Source organism: Trematomus bernacchii, unplaced genomic scaffold, assembly GCF_902827165.1.
Source record: "Trematomus bernacchii unplaced genomic scaffold, fTreBer1.1, whole genome shotgun sequence".
In the NCBI taxonomy this organism is placed as follows: Eukaryota; Metazoa; Chordata; class Actinopteri; order Perciformes; family Nototheniidae; genus Trematomus; species Trematomus bernacchii.
The window spans coordinates 1,408,586-1,432,284 of NW_022987942.1; the positions used below are offsets into that span (position 1 = coordinate 1,408,586).

General features: G+C 39.2%; 1 protein-coding gene and 1 long non-coding RNA gene across 2 annotated transcripts; one reads left to right on the top strand and one right to left on the bottom strand.

The window, feature by feature from the left end:
• The first annotated feature begins 324 nt into the window (after positions 1 to 324).
• LOC117470768 lies at positions 325 to 5,746 on the top strand. The gene is made up of 15 exons (XM_034115640.1): positions 325 to 387; positions 616 to 823; positions 1,016 to 1,185; positions 1,278 to 1,376; positions 1,562 to 1,794; positions 1,882 to 2,060; positions 2,146 to 2,239; positions 2,431 to 2,775; positions 2,917 to 3,034; positions 3,111 to 3,202; positions 3,311 to 3,415; positions 3,734 to 3,850; positions 3,977 to 4,129; positions 4,398 to 4,597; positions 4,766 to 5,746. Exons 2-11 carry the CDS (start codon positions 624 to 626, stop codon positions 3,398 to 3,400), a joined length of 1,620 nt encoding a protein of 539 aa, XP_033971531.1. The 5' UTR covers positions 325 to 387; positions 616 to 623; the 3' UTR covers positions 3,401 to 3,415; positions 3,734 to 3,850; positions 3,977 to 4,129; positions 4,398 to 4,597; positions 4,766 to 5,746.
• Positions 5,747 to 10,272: 4,526 nt separating this feature from the next.
• Positions 10,273 to 12,992, bottom strand: LOC117470793. Its single transcript, XR_004554723.1, has 5 exons — positions 12,639 to 12,992; positions 11,505 to 11,567; positions 10,894 to 10,961; positions 10,718 to 10,761; positions 10,273 to 10,313 (listed from the first exon to the last, which is right to left on the bottom strand). It is a non-coding gene; the product is annotated as an uncharacterized LOC117470793 (long non-coding RNA).
• Between the last annotated feature and the right edge of the window lie 10,707 nt (positions 12,993 to 23,699).

Genomic DNA, 23,699 nt, shown 5'->3' on the forward strand with positions numbered 1-23,699 from the left:
GCAAGCCGAGAGGGAGGCGTGGAGGGCGACGCCAAGGCTCAGCTACAGGTTGAAATCCCAATTATTTTACATTTTTATGAATTTACTAAGTAAATGGTTGGAAAATCTAATTAAAACACAGTAATTGCTTGTTGAGGGTCTACAATAATTCCAATATATAAACGCATAGTGACACTCCAGTCGGAGACATTCCCACTGTGGTGTCATAAGAACTATGCTTTATTTAATTTCACAAGCTTTTAAACAATAGGTAGATAATACAAATCATCAGTTATCTGTTGTTAACCCTCTGTGTGATGTTTTACAGTCACATCCCCCCGACTGAGGGCTTCCAGTCATCCAGTGTGGAGGTTCTGCGTACTGAACCTTCAGCACAACATGAATTTGGTAAATCACAAAAATGGCTTTAAGTTTAAAACTAAAATCAATTTTTAAATAAATTGTGTTAGTGAGAGAAAATAACCTTATACACAACTGACAGTTCAGGACTCGAACGAGGAATAATTCAGTAAAGATATTGGCCAGTTCCATACTGAGCAAAGAAATGATCCTTGATTTTTAGTGTTCATCTTAAATATAGTCATTTACAGTTAAAGTTTCACATTATGTTCACAGAAAAGAATATGGAGAGACTCTCTGACATTCTTTCCTCATGTCCTCCTCCTGAGCCTCAAAGAAGCTCTGCCTCATCCTGGTCTTTTCGGCAGCAGAAAGCCTCAGAGCGCTGGAAAGAAGCGAGGCCACACCACCTACAATGCCTTCTAGAAAAAGAGGCTGTTGGTCATCCCCTGTGTGGCCTCTGCCACGAGCCGGCTGTTATTAGGTGAGATAACATTTACCTTTATTTAAATTACTTTACCTAATTGTAATTTTTCAGTATTAATGCTCAGTGCTCTGCTATTTCAGCTAGCATGCATGACTTTTGGGATGTTAGAAAACTGGATACCTAGAGAAAACCCACATGAAAATGAAAGTAATTCTAGGATATTATAATCATTTTGTATTTCCTCCCAAGGTGTAGAGAGTGTCTCCCCGAGGAGTGGTTCTGTGGAGACTGTGATGTACTTCATCACAAGAAACAGCCACTCCACAACAGGGACAGTTTAATGAATGGGTTTTTTAAACCAATTAGTCCAACAACGTGTGTTGTTAGAGTGGAAGGTGGATATGACACCCATGACCAAGGTATGCTCTCTCAAACTTGCATTTTGATGTTCACATGTCTCTTCGGCCAGCAGATAATGGTAATTAGTGCTTTTTTTTTTTTTTTTTGACAGCTTGCATATTGCCAACTGTGAAGGCACCCAACTGCTCCTGTAAAGGCAAAAACTTCACTGTGGTACCAGGCAAACCAGTGATTTTAATTACCATCAATGGTAAACAAATATATATATATATTTGGATTTCTATTGAATTGTTGTTATATTTTTACTGTTGTGGGCTGAGGCATTGTGCTTCCAATTGGAGTAAAACCTTCATGTAATATCTGTTAATCTTTGACTATTTGTAGATGGAACTGTTGTAAAATGTGTCTTAATTATGTTTATTTACTTGTTCCAAGGGCGTTATGACTTGCATCTGCCACTATATGTCTGTCAAACTTGCCAGCAGCAGTGGACCCCCGACTTGAAAGTCCTCCTTAAGAGTGGATACTGGCCAGCTTCGGTCAGTATTTCCACACTTTACACCTTGGACCTCATGAGCTCCTTTGAAGAGCTCAAGGTCATCTCTCCGGGATTCTCCAGACAGGCCTTTGCAAAGCTGCTGGAGCATCGCACAAAGTGTGGAGGAAGAGTAAGTATAAATATTCGTTACCATATTATACATTATAACATTTCCGTAAATAGACAAAATCACAGCAATTATGTAATTATCTTCCAGTCTGGACCTGTCAACGGAGATGCACTGCAGCGCAGCTTTCTGGAGTTCTCCTATGCCTCGTATGAGGAAGACCAGCTCTGCTGTGGTGCTCCTTTCATCTGCCCTGCCTGCACGCCGGAGATGTTGGCTGTTTCTGCCGATGGAAACAGGAAGCTCTATCGCTTTCGGCGAAGTGGAAGGTGCTGTTTTTACAATGTTGTTATTTAACTTTTTTGATTACTGTTTATATTTCATGGATATATTTGCTAATCTTTTTTTCCTTAGTTCTGATGGCAGCGCCTTTTTTAATGGGCTCTTTGTAGCAGAAGACAGCGCGGTGGCTGCATTTGTCGACAAAATACAGAGATCACTGAAAAATGCAAGTTTTTATTCGTCATTTTACCTTATAGGTATATCACAAAAATAGCCATGTATATCTGACCTAGACTTTCTTCAAATTCAGCTACTTCTCCTTACCATCTACTCCAAAATCAGATAATTAGAACAAATGGTGTAGATTGTGATTCCATTGCTTTTAACTGATTTGTCATGATGTAATGCATGTCTTAGACCCAGGGAAGAGGCACATGTGGGGACTCCCAGTGGACAGCAGCGAGGGAGACGTCAAGGAGGGCTTCTAAGCTGGATGAAGAAGGGATGGAGGTGGCTGTATGTCGCCATGGGTTTCTTTTGAAGGCCTTAAATATGTACAGGGGGGAGATATTCGCCTACCCCCTGTATCTTCAAAAGGAACTTGTGCCAGCCAAAGCCAAGTTCTTCGCCATGGATGTGGCTTGCAAGTACTGGCCGTACATGGAGAAAGCTGCAAGTGTCCTTCCTGCTCTCCAGGAGCTGACCACCATGAAGCCATTCCTCAGTGTAATGCATGCTCGAGCCCATGCTACCAAATGCGAGGTATGTGAAATATTTTTGTATCACGTACATTTATATTTTTTATATTTATAATACTGAAGTAGTAAATATCTAAGATATACGGTTTAGTATAGTAGTATGTAGCCTCTTTGCACAACAATTCCAGCAACCTTTTACCATCAGATTATATGGAGTGGGAAGAACCAGGAGGGAGCAGGGATGACCGCCGGGGAAGAGGTGGAGCAGGTCAACAGCTACCTGTCCCGTTGTGCCCTGACAACCAAATACATGTCCAAAGCAGGTGAGTGGAAGGTTTTGCCCTATTATTGCATACTTTTTTAGATGACACATCATAACCTCATTATTGCTTTCAAAAGCACGACTGGACATGCTCACAGTGCATGCTATGGGATGGAACAGGAAAAAAGGTGACTCCCTTCATCAGGCACTTTCCACAAGATATGTGAAGGTGAGCCTCCTATTAAAGGTGTTGTGTCCTTTGTCATTTGCACATGGCTTGTTGTTAATCATAGCAAGTTTTAATCTTGATAAATGTCCATCGTCTACTGTTTATCAGACTAGTAAGAGGCTCCTGGAAGAGACTGCAAGTCTTGAGGAACTCAAGACGCAGCTACATTGTGTCTCAGATGACATGGTGTCGACGTGAAGGAATGGGCATCTGGTAAGCACGACGAGATAACACCAGCTACATATCATTGTCCATGACTGTTTGAATTTACAGATTTGATCCTAAAGAGCAGCCAATGATATAAGGCTGATTTTTCATGCCACGTAATGGGACCCTCACTGGATTTCAGTAGACGGGGACATAATCTTCAAGCAATAGCAAGCCAACTATGTGTCCATGTTTATCTCTGATATGTTCCAGTTTCCATAGTTGTACCATCAATTTGTGTTAAAAGGTGTTACACAACTTTGTTTCTCAAAACCGTTACGTGTTGTGTAACAGTACATTTTATTGCCACTATTATTTCTACAGGAACATCAGAAACATCGGGTACTTCTGAAGACATCCTTCAAACAGCACTGCAGCAAAGCATTGAGGGGCTTTACCTAAGTGTGAGGCAGCGGAAGCAATCCCATTACAGACAGAATGGTATAACAATATAATGTTTTAGGTTGCAGATTCAACCTACTGAATTACATGTTTGGAGTTTTAAACATATTGTTATGCTATAATGAAAATGTGACTCATGTATACATAACTGTGATTGGACTTTAGCTAACTTTACAGCCAAGAAAAAGATACTGGATCAAGTGATGCTTACACGGAGACTGCAAGAGGAGAAAGGCATCCTATTGTTGGAGATGGCGCAGCATTGCACATGGTTGCAGAACATGGCAGTTGCTCTAAAAAATAAGGTGGCTGAGGAAGGTAAGTTGAAAGCAAAACTTAACCTACCTTGTAAAGTATGAGTTTTAAAGGAAAAAAGTCAGCCCAAATCATTCTTGGTCACAGAAATTGGATGGAGTATAATGGCCTTTGCCCATTTGACCCGGCCATTTTACATAATGAAGTCCCTTGACAGTGACAATCATCTTTATGTACATGGGAGAGAATATACTCCATTGAAGTGCTCTGGCCTCGTGAAGCAATCTTACTTTATAGTATGTCCATATAACAATATTTTGTGTATTTTCAGATGTAGACAAGGGGAATGTAGGACTTGGGTGCACCCTAAGAAGGAAGCATGCTGAGGCGTCGGAGAGGTTGCAGGTGGTACTGCAGCAGTACAAGACTGCTTTAGGTCCTGATGCTTCTTTCCTTCAACATGAAGAGGAAAGTCAAAGTGGCCTAAGCAGTCCAGACACCAGTGAGGATGAAGAAGGAAACATCATTTAGGTAATTTACTTAGGAATTAATGTACAGTATCTTTGTTGATTTAGCCTCAACCTAGACATGTTGCTGTTACTTTTGTATTCATTAATGCTAAACATACATTGTGTATTCAAAAACCTCAAATGTGGGTTCTGATCTGCCCCTCTTTTTTGTTTCTCTGTATTTCCCCAGATTGCTGCTGCTCTCAAGCACGAATATCCGCCAAGACTTGATGTGCTATCAGAAATGTAAATACTTTACTGACTTTATATTTAGAGATTGTATTCATACTCCTCAATGGAAGATCACCCTTGAATATGTTGACCATATGACTTTTCCCTATGCCGCAGCATCAGGCCAAACATTTCACTTGTACACAACTTAAATGTTATTGAACAAAATGCTCAGCGTCCCTGGAATGCATCCTGAGCAATGAACCATTCACTTTTGATCCTTTTTGAAACACACATGTCCAAGTATATCTTGCTGGTTACCAAACAACTTAGTGAGCACATCATTGTCCAAGAGCAGGAGGTCTTTCCCTTTTTTCCCAGAACGGGATGCCTATGCATTATTATTTTCGATCTCTTATAGGATTTACCTGTCATTAACTTTATATGACTGCACCTGTTACACTGCAGGCCAATAACAGCTTTGCTCTAATTGTTCATTTTTGTTTCTTTTGCGTTACTTGCTTTTATTGCTTTGTCAGTTATATTTCCTTTTTGATCTCCAGCTATTAACCTGATTGATTGAAGTACTTCAATCAACATGTACAATGCACAGTCTTTTAGGATGTATAATTAGGGACATTGAGATAAACAACAAATAGTTTATTTGGTGAATCACCTCATTGTTGTTCTCAAAACCAAATAATACATTGTTATAAATTGTTATATTTGATTTACACATAGAATGTATATGTTTAATATACATAGTTAAATCCTAAAAAAATGGTTGTGTTGTATGATTTCTTAATACTGTATGTTATAACCTTTTGCATAACTTGATTTTATGTTCTGTTGTCCATGCTTTTCATGTTAGACTAACCCCAACGCTCTAGAGTCAACATACACCCTTATGGTGGCCTTTTACTTGTATTGTGGTGAAACACATAAGTAAATCATTGCCAGAGAGGACCATTTTATTGTTTTAAAAACAATGTTATTGATGTGGTTGATTGATGAATAAATATAAATTAAGCATACTTCTGTGGTACTTTTTGTTGTTTACATCACACTGCATTATAATGCGTTTGGAAATAAATTCATTTAGAAGTAACAATATGAGTTAGCACTTGAATATTTTTGTAAAGAGATGATCCTCATCTGGAACACTGGTTGTTAGTTTAAGATAAGATAGAACTTTATTGATCCCAATTTGGGAAATCTTTGCGTTGCAGCAGCATTAAAACACATGGCATTATACAATAAAAAGACAAGAAATAAAGAAGAAAATATACATGTTGAATTTACAAATGAGCAATAACAAGATATAAAGCAAGGTATTATATTTACATAAGTATGTGACAGATGGAATATTAAATATTACACTGAATATGTCAAATGTACTGTGAAGAGAGAAGCTATGGAGCAGAGAGTTCTCTTCCAGCCAGAGGTGATTTGTTGTACAGAGTTATTGCAGTAGGCAGGAATGTTTTCCTGTATCGGTTCCTGTGACAGCGGAGCTGCAGCAGTCTGTTGGAGAAGGAGCTCCTGTCTGTCCAGGTGGAGAGGGGTGGGGTGGGGTTATCTGTCTGTCCAGCTGCAGGTGGAGAGGATGGGTTACCCATGATGGAACCAGAATAAGGTTTGTTGGCTTACACGCCTTTCATCGTAGTGGAAAATATTGTCATATGGAATATTTTTGGATAGTTTCACCATTGAAATGCGTTTGATAACACTAGGTGCTCTAGTGCCAAAGTTGTGGCCCTAAAAAAATATCAACTATTCATTTGTATGGCACCCAGAGCTTCCACATTTTAGGGAATATGTTTTTTGATTTAAAATATCATCACTGTCATAAGCAATGGTTTCATTAAAACCCTCCTATTGTCTTTGTTTCCCCCCCCTTACTTTGGTGTCAAATTTGACCGGTCCTGTTTTAACTGCTATTACATTAACACAAAAACCGTTAATCATCACCAAATGTAATTTAACACCCTTTCGAACTGTAAATATTGTATCAGACTACTGGTATACATGAACAACTGCAGTAAATATACAAAGAATAGACACTGAACATGTATTGGGTGTGCCGGGGGGATGGGCACATAAGAGCGGGAAATGTTTCAAATTGGTGTGTGTGTGTGTTTGATCTGATCCGGATGGTTACTAATTCCTTGTCTTTATGGCGGGAACACCATGGGTGTTTCAAAGTTGACTAAATAATCCAAAGTTCAATGAAAGTGGTGATCAGCAATTTAATATGTTCAAATGTCTACTGTGGAGGACAGGGGCGTCGCCTGGACCTGAAAACATTCGGGGCTTAGCCCACAGTGGCGGCGGCACGACAGTGGCATTTTTTACTGCAACACTCCCCACACGCACATACATAGTACACCCGCGACTGTTACAATGAAGGCTCGATAATCAGCTCACGGCATATAGGCAGGGGTAAAGTGGTATTTTTTATGAGTGGGGGACCTCACCTCCTCTAGAGGGGTCCGGGGGGATGCTCCCCCGGGAAGATTTTTTTTTAAATATTGAAGTTAAATGCATCAATCTGGTGCACTTTGAGAGCAAAATGAAGAGATCTATGGATACCTCTCTCAACACCCATATGAAGCAGAACTGTAAACAGATGTACTTTTTCTTTATGGATATTTTACTAATCACTCCCCTTTTAAACTCTATTCTTGTTTTACTGCCATATAGTATTTCATAACTGTTTTTCCTTTATTCTCTTTTTTTTAATAACTATAATGATCATATGAAGGTGTGCCGCGGAAATAATATTTTGAATAATTTGTGACCAAACCGTTTGAGACCCACTGAGATAACTTAGACTAAAGTTATGTATCTAAACACTCAGAGAGTCCTTGAGCTCACCTGAGTCTCTCAGTCTGAGGAGAGGACTCTCCTCCAGCTTCTTGTGGAACAAACAGCTCCTTATGTCCGTTAGTGCAGCGAGCTAACCAGATGCTAACAACACGGTCCATGCTGGTCCATGCTGGTCCCTCCCTCCCCTCTCCCTCTCTCTCTCTCTCTATCACACTAAATGCGCTATTGCCACACACACACACAGAGCCGAGCTTGAATGACACAAGCACACGTTTATTTCCATGCAACTCTCTGATTGGTCTGGTGTCATGCCTCTGTTGCATTCACTGAACACGGGAAATTACAGTGCTGCCGTCCTCTCTTGTGTCATGATGAGGTTCACGTAAAGCACGGTTAATGTATTATATTATTGAGGGAGAATTGTCCGGGGCTACAGAAAAAACATTCGGGGCTAAAGCCCCGGATGCCCAGGCCAGGCGACGCCACTGGTGGAGGATATCATTATGCCTTAATGCAATCGAATGTAAAACAAAAAAGTTATGATTGATGAAAGTAGTAAATCGGTCAAATTTGAACCAAACACAACAGGAGGGTTAAAAGCATAGCTATGCTACACACTGTAGGCTACTGTGCTTAGAATGGACTGTTATTTCATATTAAAAAAATAAACTATTTTTCTTTTACTTTCTTTTTTACAAGTGTGCATGCGCTACAGTCGTGCTGCCATAAAAGACCCCCTGATCACCTCGCAGCTGTCCAGCATGAAATGAGGTCATATGAGGTCATATATGAGGCGGCTGTTGTTGGGGAATTACTTTAACTTGAATTTGATTTGTATTTCTTTGCTGGATTATTGACCTCTTCTCTCCCTGAGAGGAACAGGCAGCAGCCCCAGGGCTGTCACACGGTTCTGTACAATATGTAAACTCTCCCTCCGTCTCTTTCGGGCCTATAACAGCGATGCCCAGGAAACCATGGAAATAAGCCTCCATTCATGTTGGTTACATGTACACTCTTGCTGATGTTAAGTACAATCTATGGCTTCTTCTTGCCTGACCAGACCTCTCTCTAGGTCGTCCTCAGACGAGCCCTCCATCGTCGCTTCCAGTCATCTCTTTGTTGAGTAGGTTAAATCAGCCGGGCAGGGAGAGAATCTTCAGAGTTGATGGTGGCGGAGAGCTGGGCACAAAGCTCTAAACTCAAACAAACAGTGTTTGTGCTTCTGTCATTTGTCAAATCTCCAGCACAGACTTTTTATCTCATTATTTCTACTTTTCTATCTCAAAAGATTATGACTTTTTTATCTCATAATTATGACTTTTCATTGGGAAAGTCTTTTTTATTGGGGAAACAGGCTTCTATAAATAATAATGTGCAATTACATATACATTTTATTTTACTTATAGAATAAGAAAAATAAACATAAGAATAGTCTACTGAAGATAAAAGCATGGACAAGTTTTTCCAAATCCTGCTGTGACATTAGTCTTTTAATCCTAGATATGTTCTTTAGGTGATAGTAGGCTGATTTAGTAATTATTTTAATGTGACTGTTGAAACTCAGGTCAGAGTCCATGGCTACACCTACGTTTCTGGCTTTATATGTTTTTTTTAACATTGTATGTTGAGTTGGCACCTCAGCTCAAAACATACAAAAACACAGAAGAATAGAAAGTTAACCCATTGAAATGATATGAGAGCAGCGCTACAAACTACAATTCCCATTAGATACGCGCCGAAACATCCTTACGAAGTACACAGAGCTGACATATTTGTAGTTCTTCCGGCGTGTGTGCGTGGACCAAGCCCCCAGGAAGTGCGCCGGACTCAGATGAAAATATTCGTGCTGGCCAAACGGCGGTACTACACTTCCTTTTGGTTGCCAGGCCCGGAAACACTTTTTCCCATTGACTTACATGGGGAAAGAGTGGTCTGTAAATCGTTGGATAATTTTTTTTAAACTAAATAAACTACCCAGTATGAACACTTGTATAGCCCTTATTAAAAACATTCGTTCCTTAAGTTGTAAAAATGTGCTAATAACGTTATTCTGAGAGTTATTTCCCTCTGCATTATGAACGCGCATCTAACCCACGGGACCGCGCCGCCCGGCACGTTCATGTTACGTGTTCAGCAGATCTGAGTTCGGGTACCGTATCTGTGACGTGACAAAGGGTCGCCATGACAACGTGGGGATGAGATGTGGATAGCTTTCCAGATAAAGACCATCCTGATACTCGAGTTGTGGTTTTCAATAAGTGAAAAAGAAAATTCAAAGTAATCACTACCATTTTAATATGTCCCCAAAAGCTTTCAAATGTAGTAGCAAAACCACAGTGATCCAGATCAGGATCATTTTAATTAGGCCTATAATTAAATGATATGCAAGCCTACCTGCAAAGCGTTATACTTCGGAAGTTAAACAAATTAGATAAGGCAGTGGATGGCAACGTACCAGATTTCACACATGAATAAGCTTAATATAGGTTATGGTGTTCCTATCACTGACAATGAAATCATGTAGTATTTCAACTGTAATTTCCTAAAAAGTCAAATGCATTTTGGTGGAGGTTTTCATCTTATTTCTAATAGAAACATATTAAATATGACTCAAATGGAGCATATAAATAAGAGAATAAACGTGCAAAAACAAAACTGGAGTTCAAATAACAGTTTTTATTTTTATGCATTATCCCAGAGAATTCTTCGGCTGCCAGGAATGAGCCCACTCCTTGCCACTGAAAACAGAATGGAATAATGTTAGTTACAGGTACTGGTTTCGTCTTTCCGAAAAGCATAAAACATGTGTGAAGCAAACATCTTATAACTCAATTTATATAAGTAAATGTTTCATTTTCCATTTATTAACGACCACCACCATTTAGAAAAAGTGAACATAGAAATGAAAACACATTTTCAAACAAACAATAAAAACAAACCAAAATACATACATTAACAACAATGAAGTTAAACAATCATTTGTTCCTACACTACTTCAGCTGCTTCAGAATAACAGCAGTGAAATATATAAGAGGACTGGTGGTAGATCTGGATGTTTTGCATTTGTTAAATATCATGTGTTTGTTCTCCAACATGGGACTACATCAGATGACATGAAGCCAAGTAACTGGAAGATATATACCATACTGGACAGGGCTCCCACTCCACCAACATTTCTGCTTTTCCCTATCAAGAGAAGAAAACAAATCTCTAATTTCGGAAAGACCAAACGCATATTAGCTATTTAGCAAACAATTGTGGTGGAAATCACATAAATCATAAAGCACACCCTATGCATTACTTTTATTCCTGTCTAACCTTTCTCATTCTTTCTCTTATTACACTCCTGATGGGGAAAGTTTCTAGGCGAGTGTGGTAGGAGCAATCTGTGAACATCAAAGCAGGTTCCACATACAGTATTAGTCATATTAGAAATAAAATAAATACAACTATGAACACTTAAGTAGCAACCAGAATTGCACGATGAATAGTGATCACACTGTTATCACTGGTCAAAAGTTACTCTATACATCATTGAAATGGAACCAAGCTGCTCTCGGTCCTAAAATGGGATGCTTGTTTGAATGGCCATACCACTGCTGAGCCTGAGATGACCAAAGAAAATACTGCACTGCTGCTTCCTTTACTGCCTAGCATTCTCATCACCACCTTATCAACTATGACTGTATGTATTTTAGTCTAATTAGACAATTAAAGCCCTTTGGATTTTTGGATAATGATTTTTGGATAATGTATCAGTTATAGTTATTAGTCACAATATAGCTTTGTTAACTCACTGAAGAAGCATCAATCACTGCGTTTACATGCACTTTGCTAAAGTACATGTCGATAGATTTATTATAATACCAATCAATTCAACTCATGCACATGTTTATAATCAGTCAAAATACTTAATACTGTTAACATACCTGACTTTTTCTTTTTGCGTCTAGGACCAAGTACTGTGTCCCTCACGGACCCTGTCCTGACAGCTGTGGGTTGAAGAAGAAATATTACTATATACATACAGTATACCAAGTTAAGCTTAAACTCAAGTTTCAAAATACATCCCACAAATGCAGCATCACATGAGGTGGCAATAGGTGTTAGGTACAGATATCTTTTTGTTATTGCGATTTAATTGAGGTTGATCTATGAAGTCTAGGTGTTTTGTTGTCTTGCCTATATAATTGACTCCATACTTTATGTGTAAGGAATAGTTTGATAAATATTAACATGTTGTGCTGTAACGTTAAATGAATTTAACTTTGATTCAAAAACCTAAGTTTATTCCCCGCATATTCATTATGGGACAGTGTCATATCTAAATGCAGTTCTTGAGTATAAAGTTTAAATATGCTGCATGACGTTGTTGCATGAGTTGCTTCAAAGTTTACCCCTAGGGTCAGGGATTGCTTTAGGTAGACCACAATATTAATGATATCAACCTCTCGTACAATATATGGACAAGTGCCAAATCATTTTGATGTAATCGACCTACTGCCCAACGCTACAATGTAAGACCCTTTCTGTGTGTAAACAAAATGACATGAGTTTTATTTTGTGATTTATCAAATGTATAGTAAGCCTGCTGTTGCTTTGCATTTTTGTGTGAAAAAGGTATAACCATATAGTAACCACATGTCTGTTCAGGAATGAAAGACTGTATTTTTCTAAATGTTTCATATTTATTTATATCCAAGTACCTAAGGATATACACATACCCAAGTATCCCATTTTCCTTTCATATTTATGAAGTTGTAGGTGAAATTGTTATTTAGATTAAGCTATTGTTGTTATTATTATTTACCTATTGGAACAATCATTATTCCCAAAAATGCAAGAAGTGCAATTAGGTGTTTTGAGATATTGTAGAAGCATGACTTGTCAACAAGTTACCTACAATAATCTTTTAGGAAAATATCGGAAAACACTCTTGACTTTCATAAATATAAAAGCTGCAAATCTCAGAGAACAAATGTCACTGTGTGTGCTGTGTGCTCTGCATGTGTGACCATTAAAGAGGGTTTCATCCCTCCGATTCGATCTATCTATTTTATTACCTGGCCCCTCCGTGGTGGTAGCCTGTCTCACATCATCCCGCTGGGGCTGCTCCTCCTGCCCCACCTCTATGATGGTGCACTGCTTCACGGGGGGGTCTTCAGCACCTCCACCTGCACGGTGCTTGTCTCTGGCACCTGGCTCTCTGACGTCCCTGCCTCCTGCCCTACCTCTTTGGTGGTACACTGCTTCACGGGGGGGTCTTCAGCACCTCCACCTGCACAGTGCTTGTCTCTGACGTCCCTGCCTCCTGCCAGTTGTTTTCTGGTTCAGATGGGTCACAGGGTGTGAGGTTCAGCGTGACTGTCTCTTCCTCAGGATCTTCCGCAACCCCCTGGCCAGTGGAGTCCTGTGTCCAACCTGTGCAAGTTAAACAAATGTTGGTCTTGACTTGCTTAAGACAAAGAGGTTAACTCATATATCTAGAAATAAGAAATACAGCGTGCTTAAGGTATGTTTCCAGACAGGGTCAAAAATATACTCGTCATGTCGTAGGACTGTGTGCAGTCAAAGTTAATAGCAGTAATAGTGGTATTTATCCAGTCAACCATTTATGGTTTTGTTTTTGCGATATTATTCTTCCGATTTGTGTCTACATTCCATGTGATGTGACATGTCAATTTGTCGGTAGACAACATATAGACGTGTGCATGTATGTTCCCTTACATTATTTACATCCACACATTTTGTTCAGAATTTATGAGACTGACGCAAACGTGTTTTGCATAAGTGTAATCAAATAAGTAGCAAGTCGCTTTGGATAAAAACGTCTGCTAAATGTAATGTAAAGGGACCTCTGGATGCACTGGATAACTGCTTTTGTTTACAACCCGAGAAACATGACCTTAATACAGAACTGCCAAACTGAATATGTGGTCAACTGGGATCGTCTTCATGTATTGTGCTCTTACCATTAACCTCAAAACATTTCTCCCTTTTGGGCGTTGATAAAGGAAACAGTTTAGGAACGGTTTGCTAAAAGGAAATTGCTTAAGGGATGGCTCAAGCCTAAAACTACATTTCAGTCATCAAACCCAACTACCTTGACATTAACAACTTTCAATTTGTATACAATGAATGCGCAAGTGGTAGCACAATACCCCAAAATGGTTTTTCAAATTCAAGTAAACTTGCCTACCTATTTCCTGATAAATAACAGTTAAATGTCCACAAGTCCCCTCTGCAGAGTAAGCCATGTCTCATTAGGCTACATACTCAGTGTTTAAAAATGTATTTATTGTATGTAGTTTGCTAAAATAATAAACAGTCAAACGTTGTCCATATCCCTAAATATTTTGCAATTACTTTCAACTTTTGTAATACTTTGCAGCTAAAAATAGTGACAGTTAACAGGTAGAAAGGATGTGTGTTAGTTGTCTCACAAAAATATAGTTTGCCAAACCCAAATAAATGGCTCGAATGACTGCTTTCTGGCTGTATCAAAGGATAAATACTGGATCAAGTTGTTGTCCCACAAGATTTGGATGGATTGAAAACAGTCGCTGTAAGTTGTTGTTAACTTAACTGACTTTATTAAATGAGTTGATCCAAACTCATTCCATATAACTGTGTTGGCTATAAGGAAATGTTAAGCTCTCCAACGTTTATACTGTCAGGGAGGTAAGGACTCGTTGACTGAACATGTTTTAGGGGTGAACCATCCCTAGAAGAGTTTAACATTGATACAAACATTTTGTGTACACAATACTGTGAACTGTGAAGATATAGTGCAAGCATCTCACCTTCACAAAGGAACTCATAAAAAGTGCCTATCTTGTTAAGGTAATCCTGGGCATAGGCGGTCAGTGTGCAGCGAGGGGTTAGGATTTCACATTTGACCTCCTTCTTCCTGGTCTCCTTGCCAAGAAGCAGCACTGGTTTAAAGCCAATGGCATGGAGTTTCTCAAGCTGTAATGACAAAATAATATATTTACTGTTTAAAGAAATGGAAAGGAAACAACTATATAACTACAACTATAACATTACTGATGACAGCATCTAGTTGTATGCCATTCATAAACCTAGATGCTGAGTTTAGCTTTTGCAGAATCATGTATTTACCAGGAAGGGTTACACAGTAGAAGCAGAAAAATATTTTATAGACAAACACAAAATACAAATAAATCAGTATCCTGAGTCCCAGTTCAAACCCTGATAATCTTAAAGTTAAAGTACAATAAGATGCAAATGTGTGACCACTCAACAATTAACAGTTAACACTGTGTACACAATGAGTATTGCATAATTAAAAATGTAACACAATCCAAGCATAGCTTGACACTGTTGAAATTGAAATTGCGTGCTGCAATGTAAAACGTTCCCGTATGTTGTGGCTGCAGTCGTAAGAGTAATATAGAGTAGTAACATACAATGATGTAGTCTTATTAAAGGTGGGGTAGGTAAGTTTGAGAAACCGGCTCGAGATACACTTGTTGTTATATTCCATGGAATGCTCTTAACATCCCGATAGCAATGAATATCTTAAGTGCTTTGACAAAAAATCCATAAAAAAATATCATCTGTGGAAGCCGTGGTACTGTAAAAAGCACGACCAATCATTTGAGCCGGCCCGGCTAAAATAACTGGATGGCCTACCTGCCTGTCAGCCTTCCATCTGTGCACAAACTTATCTCGTGCCCTCATGGTTCGTGTGTGTTGGAGGAGGGGCTCTGTGAGGAAGTGGCAGATTTTCTCCGGTTGTGTATTTTCAAATTCTAGCGCACTCAAGCTGGTTTCTCAAACTTACCTACCCTACCTTTAATGTCTAAAAGTGTGTACATAAGCAAGAATGGAACACAACATGGAAGTTGTTGGAGTAGAATACCTCTGCTACGCGCCGTTCGTTGGATGAGGCTGGATCTCTATTAAATTAAGAAAGGAATTGAAAACACCGGAATCAAAAGTTACAACAATTATCTGAGTTTACTGGTAGGAAATCAAACACATATACAAGTTATACAGAGTACTCCGGGTACCCCGGGCTTTTAGATTTGTGATGCGATGCGGACAAATGCGTCAGGACCCGCCAACTCATCAAACCAAAAAGAAATTGGACTTCAGGTTTGTGATGCGATACGGACACAGTTCTCAGGACCTGCCACTCACCAAACCCAAAAGCAATTTTACACACACAAACGTCAGTATTTCTATCTGTCTTTGGGGCGGAGATTTGTCGATTCTTCCTTCCCACTTTTCTCCCAAGCGAATCAGAGAAGCCCTGGGGAGGAGCTGTTTAAACTGACCACCTCCCCCAAGTGCCCTGACTGGCTGGATTCGCTTCTGGCCGGGTTCAATAGTTCTCTCCAGGACTTGAAATTCCAAAGTCCCCTAAGGTCAAAAGTCAATTCTTATCTCCGTCCCGATCTCCCCTCCCTACCTTTTCCAGGGGATCTTTTCCTATTTTACGATGTCTTTAACGACTTAGAAACAGCATCTGGCTCTTAGAGATGATAACAGCCAATGTTGGTGTGTGAAACACAGAATCTCTGGATCAGTGAGTTTAAAAGTGAGAATAACATTCTTTTTCTAAGTGATTATCAAAACCCGTTCAAACAATACATGTTTACTTCAATACAGTGTAGAATCATATCTTCTTACTTCAATCCCTCTTTTGATCTCACCTCACGAGATCAACATATAGCATTTGAAACATTACCACTGTCAATTTTCTTCTTACTGTGTCTGTCCCAACATTTATATAAACCCATCAGAAGTTGGGATATAGAGCACTTTAAACCTTTAGGAACAGTCCACAACAACAACTTATTATGACAGTGGAGGGAGAATAAAATATGTCTAAAAAGCAAAGTCCTTGTCAGCTGAGTCATCTTTACTCTTCCCTCAATGGTGGAACTGATGAGTCTAACACACAGTGAGCAGATACAAGGCACACAACAACAACCACATGTCACCAAAATGGCAATAAAAGTAGCCACAGAAATCAGAAAAGACATTATCATACTTTTCCCTCTTTTGGTAACACATAGTTCTGTAGAATAAAAAATACAAATCCCTTACATTATGGGATATAAAAATAAAGTTGAAAGTTCCTCAAAAAAAAAAAAATTGATTGTTCAGACAAAGTTCCACACCGGCTATATCAACCTGTTTCAGCGGGAAATGGAGTTCCCTGTGCCGTCTTGGTTTGCCATATCTTCGTCCCCCCAGCCCGCTGACGGCGGCTTCTGGGGTGCCTGCTAGAGAGATGTGGCCTGATTGTCCTCCCCCGGCCCGCTGATGGCGGCTTCCGGGTCGACTGCCTTGACGAGAGCCAGATCTGTTCTGATGTCGTCTAGGGTCCTCGCGACGAGGGCCAACTTTGTCCTGATGTCGTCCAGGGTCCTCGCAGGTGTTTTTCCCGACCGCAGACTGGCTCCAGTGGTACCAGTTGTCTCCCTTTCCATCTAGGCGAACGGCATGAGAGGTCCCCTCCAACCAGACGTAATCTGCTGTGTTGGCCTTGTGTTTCTCGGGTCCCCCTTTTGACGTCAGCAGCCTGTGTGGAGAAGTCTCATACCAAGCCCTTAAGTTGCTGGAAATATGGTTTTGAAATCATCTCAAAAAATAAAAATCAAAAATAAAAATCAAAAATCAAAATAAAAATAAAAAATAGAACAAAAATAAAAATAAAACAAAAAAAGGAACAAACTAACAAAACAAAAAATAACCAAAGCTAGATTATTTTAAATGTATCAATTTCTCTTAAAAGCAACAAATAAAACAAAACAAAAAATACCATAACTAGTATTTTAAATTGATAAATTTCTCCTCAAAACGTAATAATCTCACATACATATTGTCTGATGTATATCCTATCCTTTTCCCCCTTTTTCTGAAATAGAACGCCGTTAACGGTGTTCTTATTTTCAGAAACATCGAGCCTTATACATCAGTTATTTAATATCAGCTATATATTTACTATTACTATTACTTATATATCAGGCATTAAATGTCAGCCTTCTTCCATGATCGACCTCGTCTACATTATCTGACTTATATTGATACGCGTCTGTTTGTATTTATTTAATATACTGGGCAATTATTGATAACTTTCTGAATCTCCCTCTTTTCTTAACAACTGGAGGTATGGCTATTTTGAAATCTGACTTGGTTAAGAGATGATTTGTTTATTGGTGAAAGGAACACTCTTCCCCTCAATGGTGTGGGGGTGGATATTTAGGGAGAGTTCCTTACAATCTCCAGATCTTCCTCTCAGTGTAGAGGCCATAAAACCTTTTAATGGGCTCTGTGGTCTGTTCAGATTTAGATTTTCTTCCTCTCCAGAGGTCACGCCTGTCTTTGACCCTGTATGCTGCTTTGAGTCAGCAGCACCTCAGGACAGAGAAAGGGAGATCTCTTCCCAAAAGTGTAAGTTCCCTTTTGAGCAACATAGCTCCACATTTAACACTCCCTGACTTGTTTGTAAAGCGTTCTTTAAGGCCTGAATTGAGTCTTCCGTTATGTAACGGAAAATCCCATTTCCAAAAAGGGTCAGTTTAATAGCCCCTATCATATTATCGCTCTGTGCTTGCATGCTAGGACCTATTGTCTTTGCCAGAGCTGCTGCTACTCTTTCTACATGTTTTAGCTCCATATTAGCAGGGTTCACTAACATGGTTGGTTGATCCAGTTTAAGATTTTCAATATCTTCCATTACTATTTCCAACATTCCTTATCCCTGAATATCAGGTCTAACAATGTGTTTTCCTTTAGGAGTATTAGATGGGATACTCATAAGTGGCATTTGTGAGCCCCTATCTCCTTAGGGTGGAGGTAGGGTCTCAGACATTATACCACCTTCTCGTTGCTCTCTGTCTCTCAAGTATTACACAGATTTGACTTTAAAAAAAATCACACAGAGCTTCTCATACCTTATCATATCACATTCAGGCAAATTTTTATTGTGCGATGTTTATTTCAACAGATAGCGTGACTTCCAGAAGTAGGCTTCTACAATCTCCTCACGGTGATTGCGACTTCAGGTCAAGAGTTAAAAACTCAGTCAACAAAATCTCTTTATCGTCACGTTTAATGAGCCTGATTATCCCCACAACAGTTTTGTGATGAGATACGGTCGTTCCAAATAATTAGTTGGAGGTCGCGTCTCTCTCCTCCTCTATCACCCACCATATAACAATTACAGACATTTTATACATTTAAAGCACCACGAAAGGTAACCGCATTAATCAATCTGATCATGACCTGCGGGGAATGCAACCCTTTTTTACACCTTTTGTAGTCTTTAATTAAAGCGCTTGCAAGGTAACCGCATTAATCAATCTTATCATGATCTGCAGGGAATTTAACCCTCTTTTTCTAGCCTTGCAGCCTTCGTATTTAGTGAGTGAAGGGCTGGGATCTACCCGCCACACTCAAACACTATTTTTGCTCTAGATCCAGGACTGAATACCCTTCTCTAAGCACTAATAATCTAATTTAACTAGAATATGTATTGTATTTCCCACCGTGACTAAAAACACTGAGAACGCTGCTGACAACTCTAAATTTTTTAGTATAATCAATCACAGATTTTTGATAATCAAAACAGGTGTCTGCTCACCTTTTGTATATGGCGCCTTGGTGTAGTTGTCAACAGTATCTCTGTGTCCTCCCCCTGGACTGGATTCTGTCCCCTGGCTATCGGTGTTCCTTTCTAGAGATCAGCTCACAAACGTCGGGAGTCACCACTTGTTGGAGTAGAATACCTCTGCTACGCGCCGTTCGTTGGATGAGGCTGGATCTCTATTAAATTAAGAAAGGAATTGAAAACACCGGAATCAAAAGTTACAACAATTATCTGAGTTTACTGGTAGGAAATCAAACACATATACAAGTTATACAGAGTACTCCGGGTACCCCGGGCTTTTAGATTTGTGATGCGATGCGGACAAATGCGTCAGGACCCGCCAACTCATCAAACCAAAAAGAAATTGGACTTCAGGTTTGTGATGCGATACGGACACAGTTCTCAGGACCTGCCACTCACCAAACCCAAAAGCAATTTTACACACACAAACGTCAGTATTTCTATCTGTCTTTGGGGCGGAGATTTGTCGATTCTTCCTTCCCACTTTTCTCCCAAGCGAATCAGAGAAGCCCTGGGGAGGAGCTGTTTAAACTGACCACCTCCCCCAAGTGCCCTGACTGGCTGGATTCGCTTCTGGCCGGGTTCAATAGTTCTCTCCAGGACTTGAAATTCCTAAGGTCAAAAGTCAATTCTTATCTCCGTCCCGATCTCCCCTCCCTACCTTTTCCAGGGGATCTTTTCCTATTTTACGATGTCTTTAACGACTTATAAACAGCATCTGGCTCTTAGAGATGATAACAGCCAATGTTGGTGTGTGAAACACAGAATCTCTGGATCAGTGAGTTTAAAAGTGAGAATAACATTCTTTTTCTAAGTGATTATCAAAACCCGTTCAAACAATACATGTTTACTTCAATACAGTGTAGAATCATATCGTCTTACTTCAAAGTGAAGGAAGTGCTCTGTTTATTTAAATGTGAAAGTTAAATTAAAATAGTGTCCCTTGGCTGTGAAAGTTAAGATAAGAGTAGTTTTAAAATTGAAAGAAAAGAGAATATTAAATAATACCTTTGCAATAATATCTATATTTGAAGTTGATATCAAAGTGTATATTGGTTAATAAGATACAAACATCATTAAGAAATAAATGTATATAAAAACAACATTCAACTTTGTCCTGGCCCAATATATTGGCAAACAGTCGGGGGTCCGTCTGTGTCAGTTCTTTGGTGTCAGCTTGGTGTGTCCGGGCATTAACATACAGTAAAAAGTGTACATACCAAGACAATGGCTTCATCCTTGATGGAAGCAATGTTGTGGTTCTTCTTCCGCCCCGACACCCAATCCTCTCGCTTCTCATCAAACCGCTTGAGCTTCTTCTCAAGGCGCAGCTTTTTTGGCTGCTCCTTAAGGCAATGTGCACAGATCTTCTGTGCACAAAATAAAATGTTCTGACAAAAGGGACATGTCTTTTTTGTAGACCCACCTGGCATGATTAACACAGGATTACAAACAGACAGACTGACAAACACAGGAAAGTAGAGAAGTACACAGAATAGATAGAAGGGTGAATAAAGAAATAGATGATAGATATAAGAGAGCTAGATAGGGAGATAGGGAGAGTTTGGCTCTTAAAAGTGCCGTTGGTTTTATGATGGTGTAGATCAGTGTATGGGTTTGTGGTGTGGGTACAGGAGCTGCAGGAGAGAACAGAAAAAGTGAATTATGTAGTGAAACTAGCTTTTTTAAATGCACATTGTGACGGTTTAACTACTTTAGACAGACTGAGTGAGTTCATTTACGTGTTTCCTGTTTCAGACTCGTAACAAGCACATGGCCGTGCACATGGACTATGCCCCTCCCCCCAAACATATGTTAAATGTCCGCTCTGCAGCACTGTCATGTGTCAAACAAAAGCGATTAAGATAACGTATAACTCACACTTTAACACCGACGTATGTAGCCGTAATTAAGACAAATATTTTCCACACACCACTTATGAGCTGATATAAATGTAGCTAAACTAGTTTAAGCTGATGTTGAACGTGAGCTAGCTAGCTAGCCGCCCGCAAGAATAATTTCACATTAATGTTGCTTTGCTGATTATGGCGAAAGCATTTCTCAGACTTAGAACAGTTCATTATGTATGATGAACTATGCGAGAAAAGGCTTAAAAAAAAGCCCCAATTATTAAATCATGCATCAGACTTTAGTGACACAACTTACTTTGTCAGAGGATGGATCGCAATGCCGATGGCAGGGGTCTTTGGCCAATAGGTGGTGCTCTGAATTATGTCATTTCCTGTACCGATTATACAATAAAATATTAATACATTTCCTATATTTTGACACAATAACTATTTAATAATCTAAGTAGCCTACAGACAAAAACAAAAAAGTATATATTGCCTTATAAAATGCAGAAAAGTGTAAATTTAACATAAATAAAACAAGGATTAAAACAAGGATAAGTTTGACTCAATGTTGTGTAAAGTACCCGTTATGGTTAAAAAATTAATAAAAAAAAAACAAAACATTGAAAATAATACAGCTTCCGGTTTCCGACGGTCTCCCTTCTCCTGGCAAATATCCTAAACCTTAATAAATAAAATGGACAATTGATCGACAATAACAATTTAACATAAACAAAACAAGGATAAGTTTGACTCAATGTTATGTAAAGTACCCGTTATGGTTAAAAAAAATAAACATTAGAAAATAATACAGCTTCCGGCTTCCCGAGACACGAAGAGGAGACACGAACAATTCTTCCACTTAAAATGCATTACTTTGAAAATCGTGCTTTCTGACACGAAAGAAACGTGTGCATAAACACCATATCCCTACGTGCATTGCGGCTAAAACATCCAATCACCACTGAGGATTATTGAAAAATCCTAAATCTGTTTCTGGTATTGTTTCGGACTTTATTTTGAAATTCAGTTCCTGACAGACGTCAAAAAAGCCAGAGATTATCGAATTAAACCAATAAATAAAAACAAGGATAATTGTGTGTTATTGTTGAGTAAATAACAGTGTGTTATTTTGAAAAGAATAACAAATTAGAAGGAAAAAAAGATTTTAAAAATACAGATTTCAGTATCCTGAGGCTCTGAGCCCCATTTCTTTTCCTCACAGACGGCAACAAAAGTCCGAAATGATACGATTTTAAATAAAAGCAATAATCGTGGCTTGATATTGAGTAACAACATGTTTTTATGAACCACACAGCTTCCGGTCTTCCACGACCAGACCGAGAAAAAGACGTGTTGACTTTATTTTGAAATTCAGTTCCTGACGGACGTCAAAATAGCCCGAGATTATCGAATTAAACCAATAAATAAAAACAAGGATAATTGTGTGTTATTGTTGAGTAAATAACAGTGTGTTATTTTGAAAAGAATAACAAATTAGAAGGAAAAAAAGATTTTAAAAATACAGATTTCAGTATCCTGAGGCTCTGAGCCCCATTTCTTTTCCTCACAGACGGCAACAAAAGTCCGAAATGATACGATTTTAAATAAAAGCAATAATCGTGGCTTGATATTGAGTAAGAACATGTTTTTATGAACCACACAGCTTCCGGTCTTCCACGACCAGACCGAGAAAAAGACGTGTTGCAGGCACGAAACACATTGCCAATAGAAATACATTGCCTTTAAAATCGTTCTGTGTGACACGAAAATAAGGGGATAATCGTGGTGGTGCACACGAATCAATAGATTAAATAACGTGACTATAACACGAAATGCCGTGAGACTGGGTTGGTCCCCGTCATGGATTGTCCGCCAGGATCTGGCTGGACGAAATCAAATGCAAATCACAAAATATTAGAGAAACTTAGTTGTTTTAGATTCGTTAGTAGTAGTTGTGTAATGAACAGCTTGCCTGCTAATATGCTAACCTAGCTTTGTTTACCTTGGTAGCTAACACGATATGAACGTTAGCTTGGAGGAAAGGCAACTATAATGCAGTGTAATAAAACTACTATGAACAAAAGCTGGTGGTTCATATTAGGCTAGCAATAACGTGTTTATAATTGCAATCGTATACGGGTATTCTGCTACCATACAATGTAACTTGCATGAATACATTGTTTTGCGCTAGCATACAGCTAGCCTCGTTAGCTACATGCAGTATATGTACGGTCACAATGTACGGTAAACCGGAGTATACTGTATGAGTATTCCGTGTGTGTGACTGCAGACATTCTCCTGCCATGACAAACATGTAAGGCCATCTGCTGACATTGTAGTTGATATATTTAAACGCTAGCAACGTAGCATCACAAAAATGTTTTTCCGATTAAATCTAGCTCTAGCTCCGTGTGTTAGATCGGTTGCACACACGCTACGCCAGCTATAATGTAATTACGTTTCGCGACTGACCGCACGGCAGTATACTGTCAATAGGTATTTTGTGTGTGAATGCAGACATTCTCCTGCTATGAGATACATGTATGCAAGGCCATCTGCTGATATTAGAGTTGATATATGGAAACTCTAGCAACTTAGTTAGCACAGTTAGCACTGTGTCA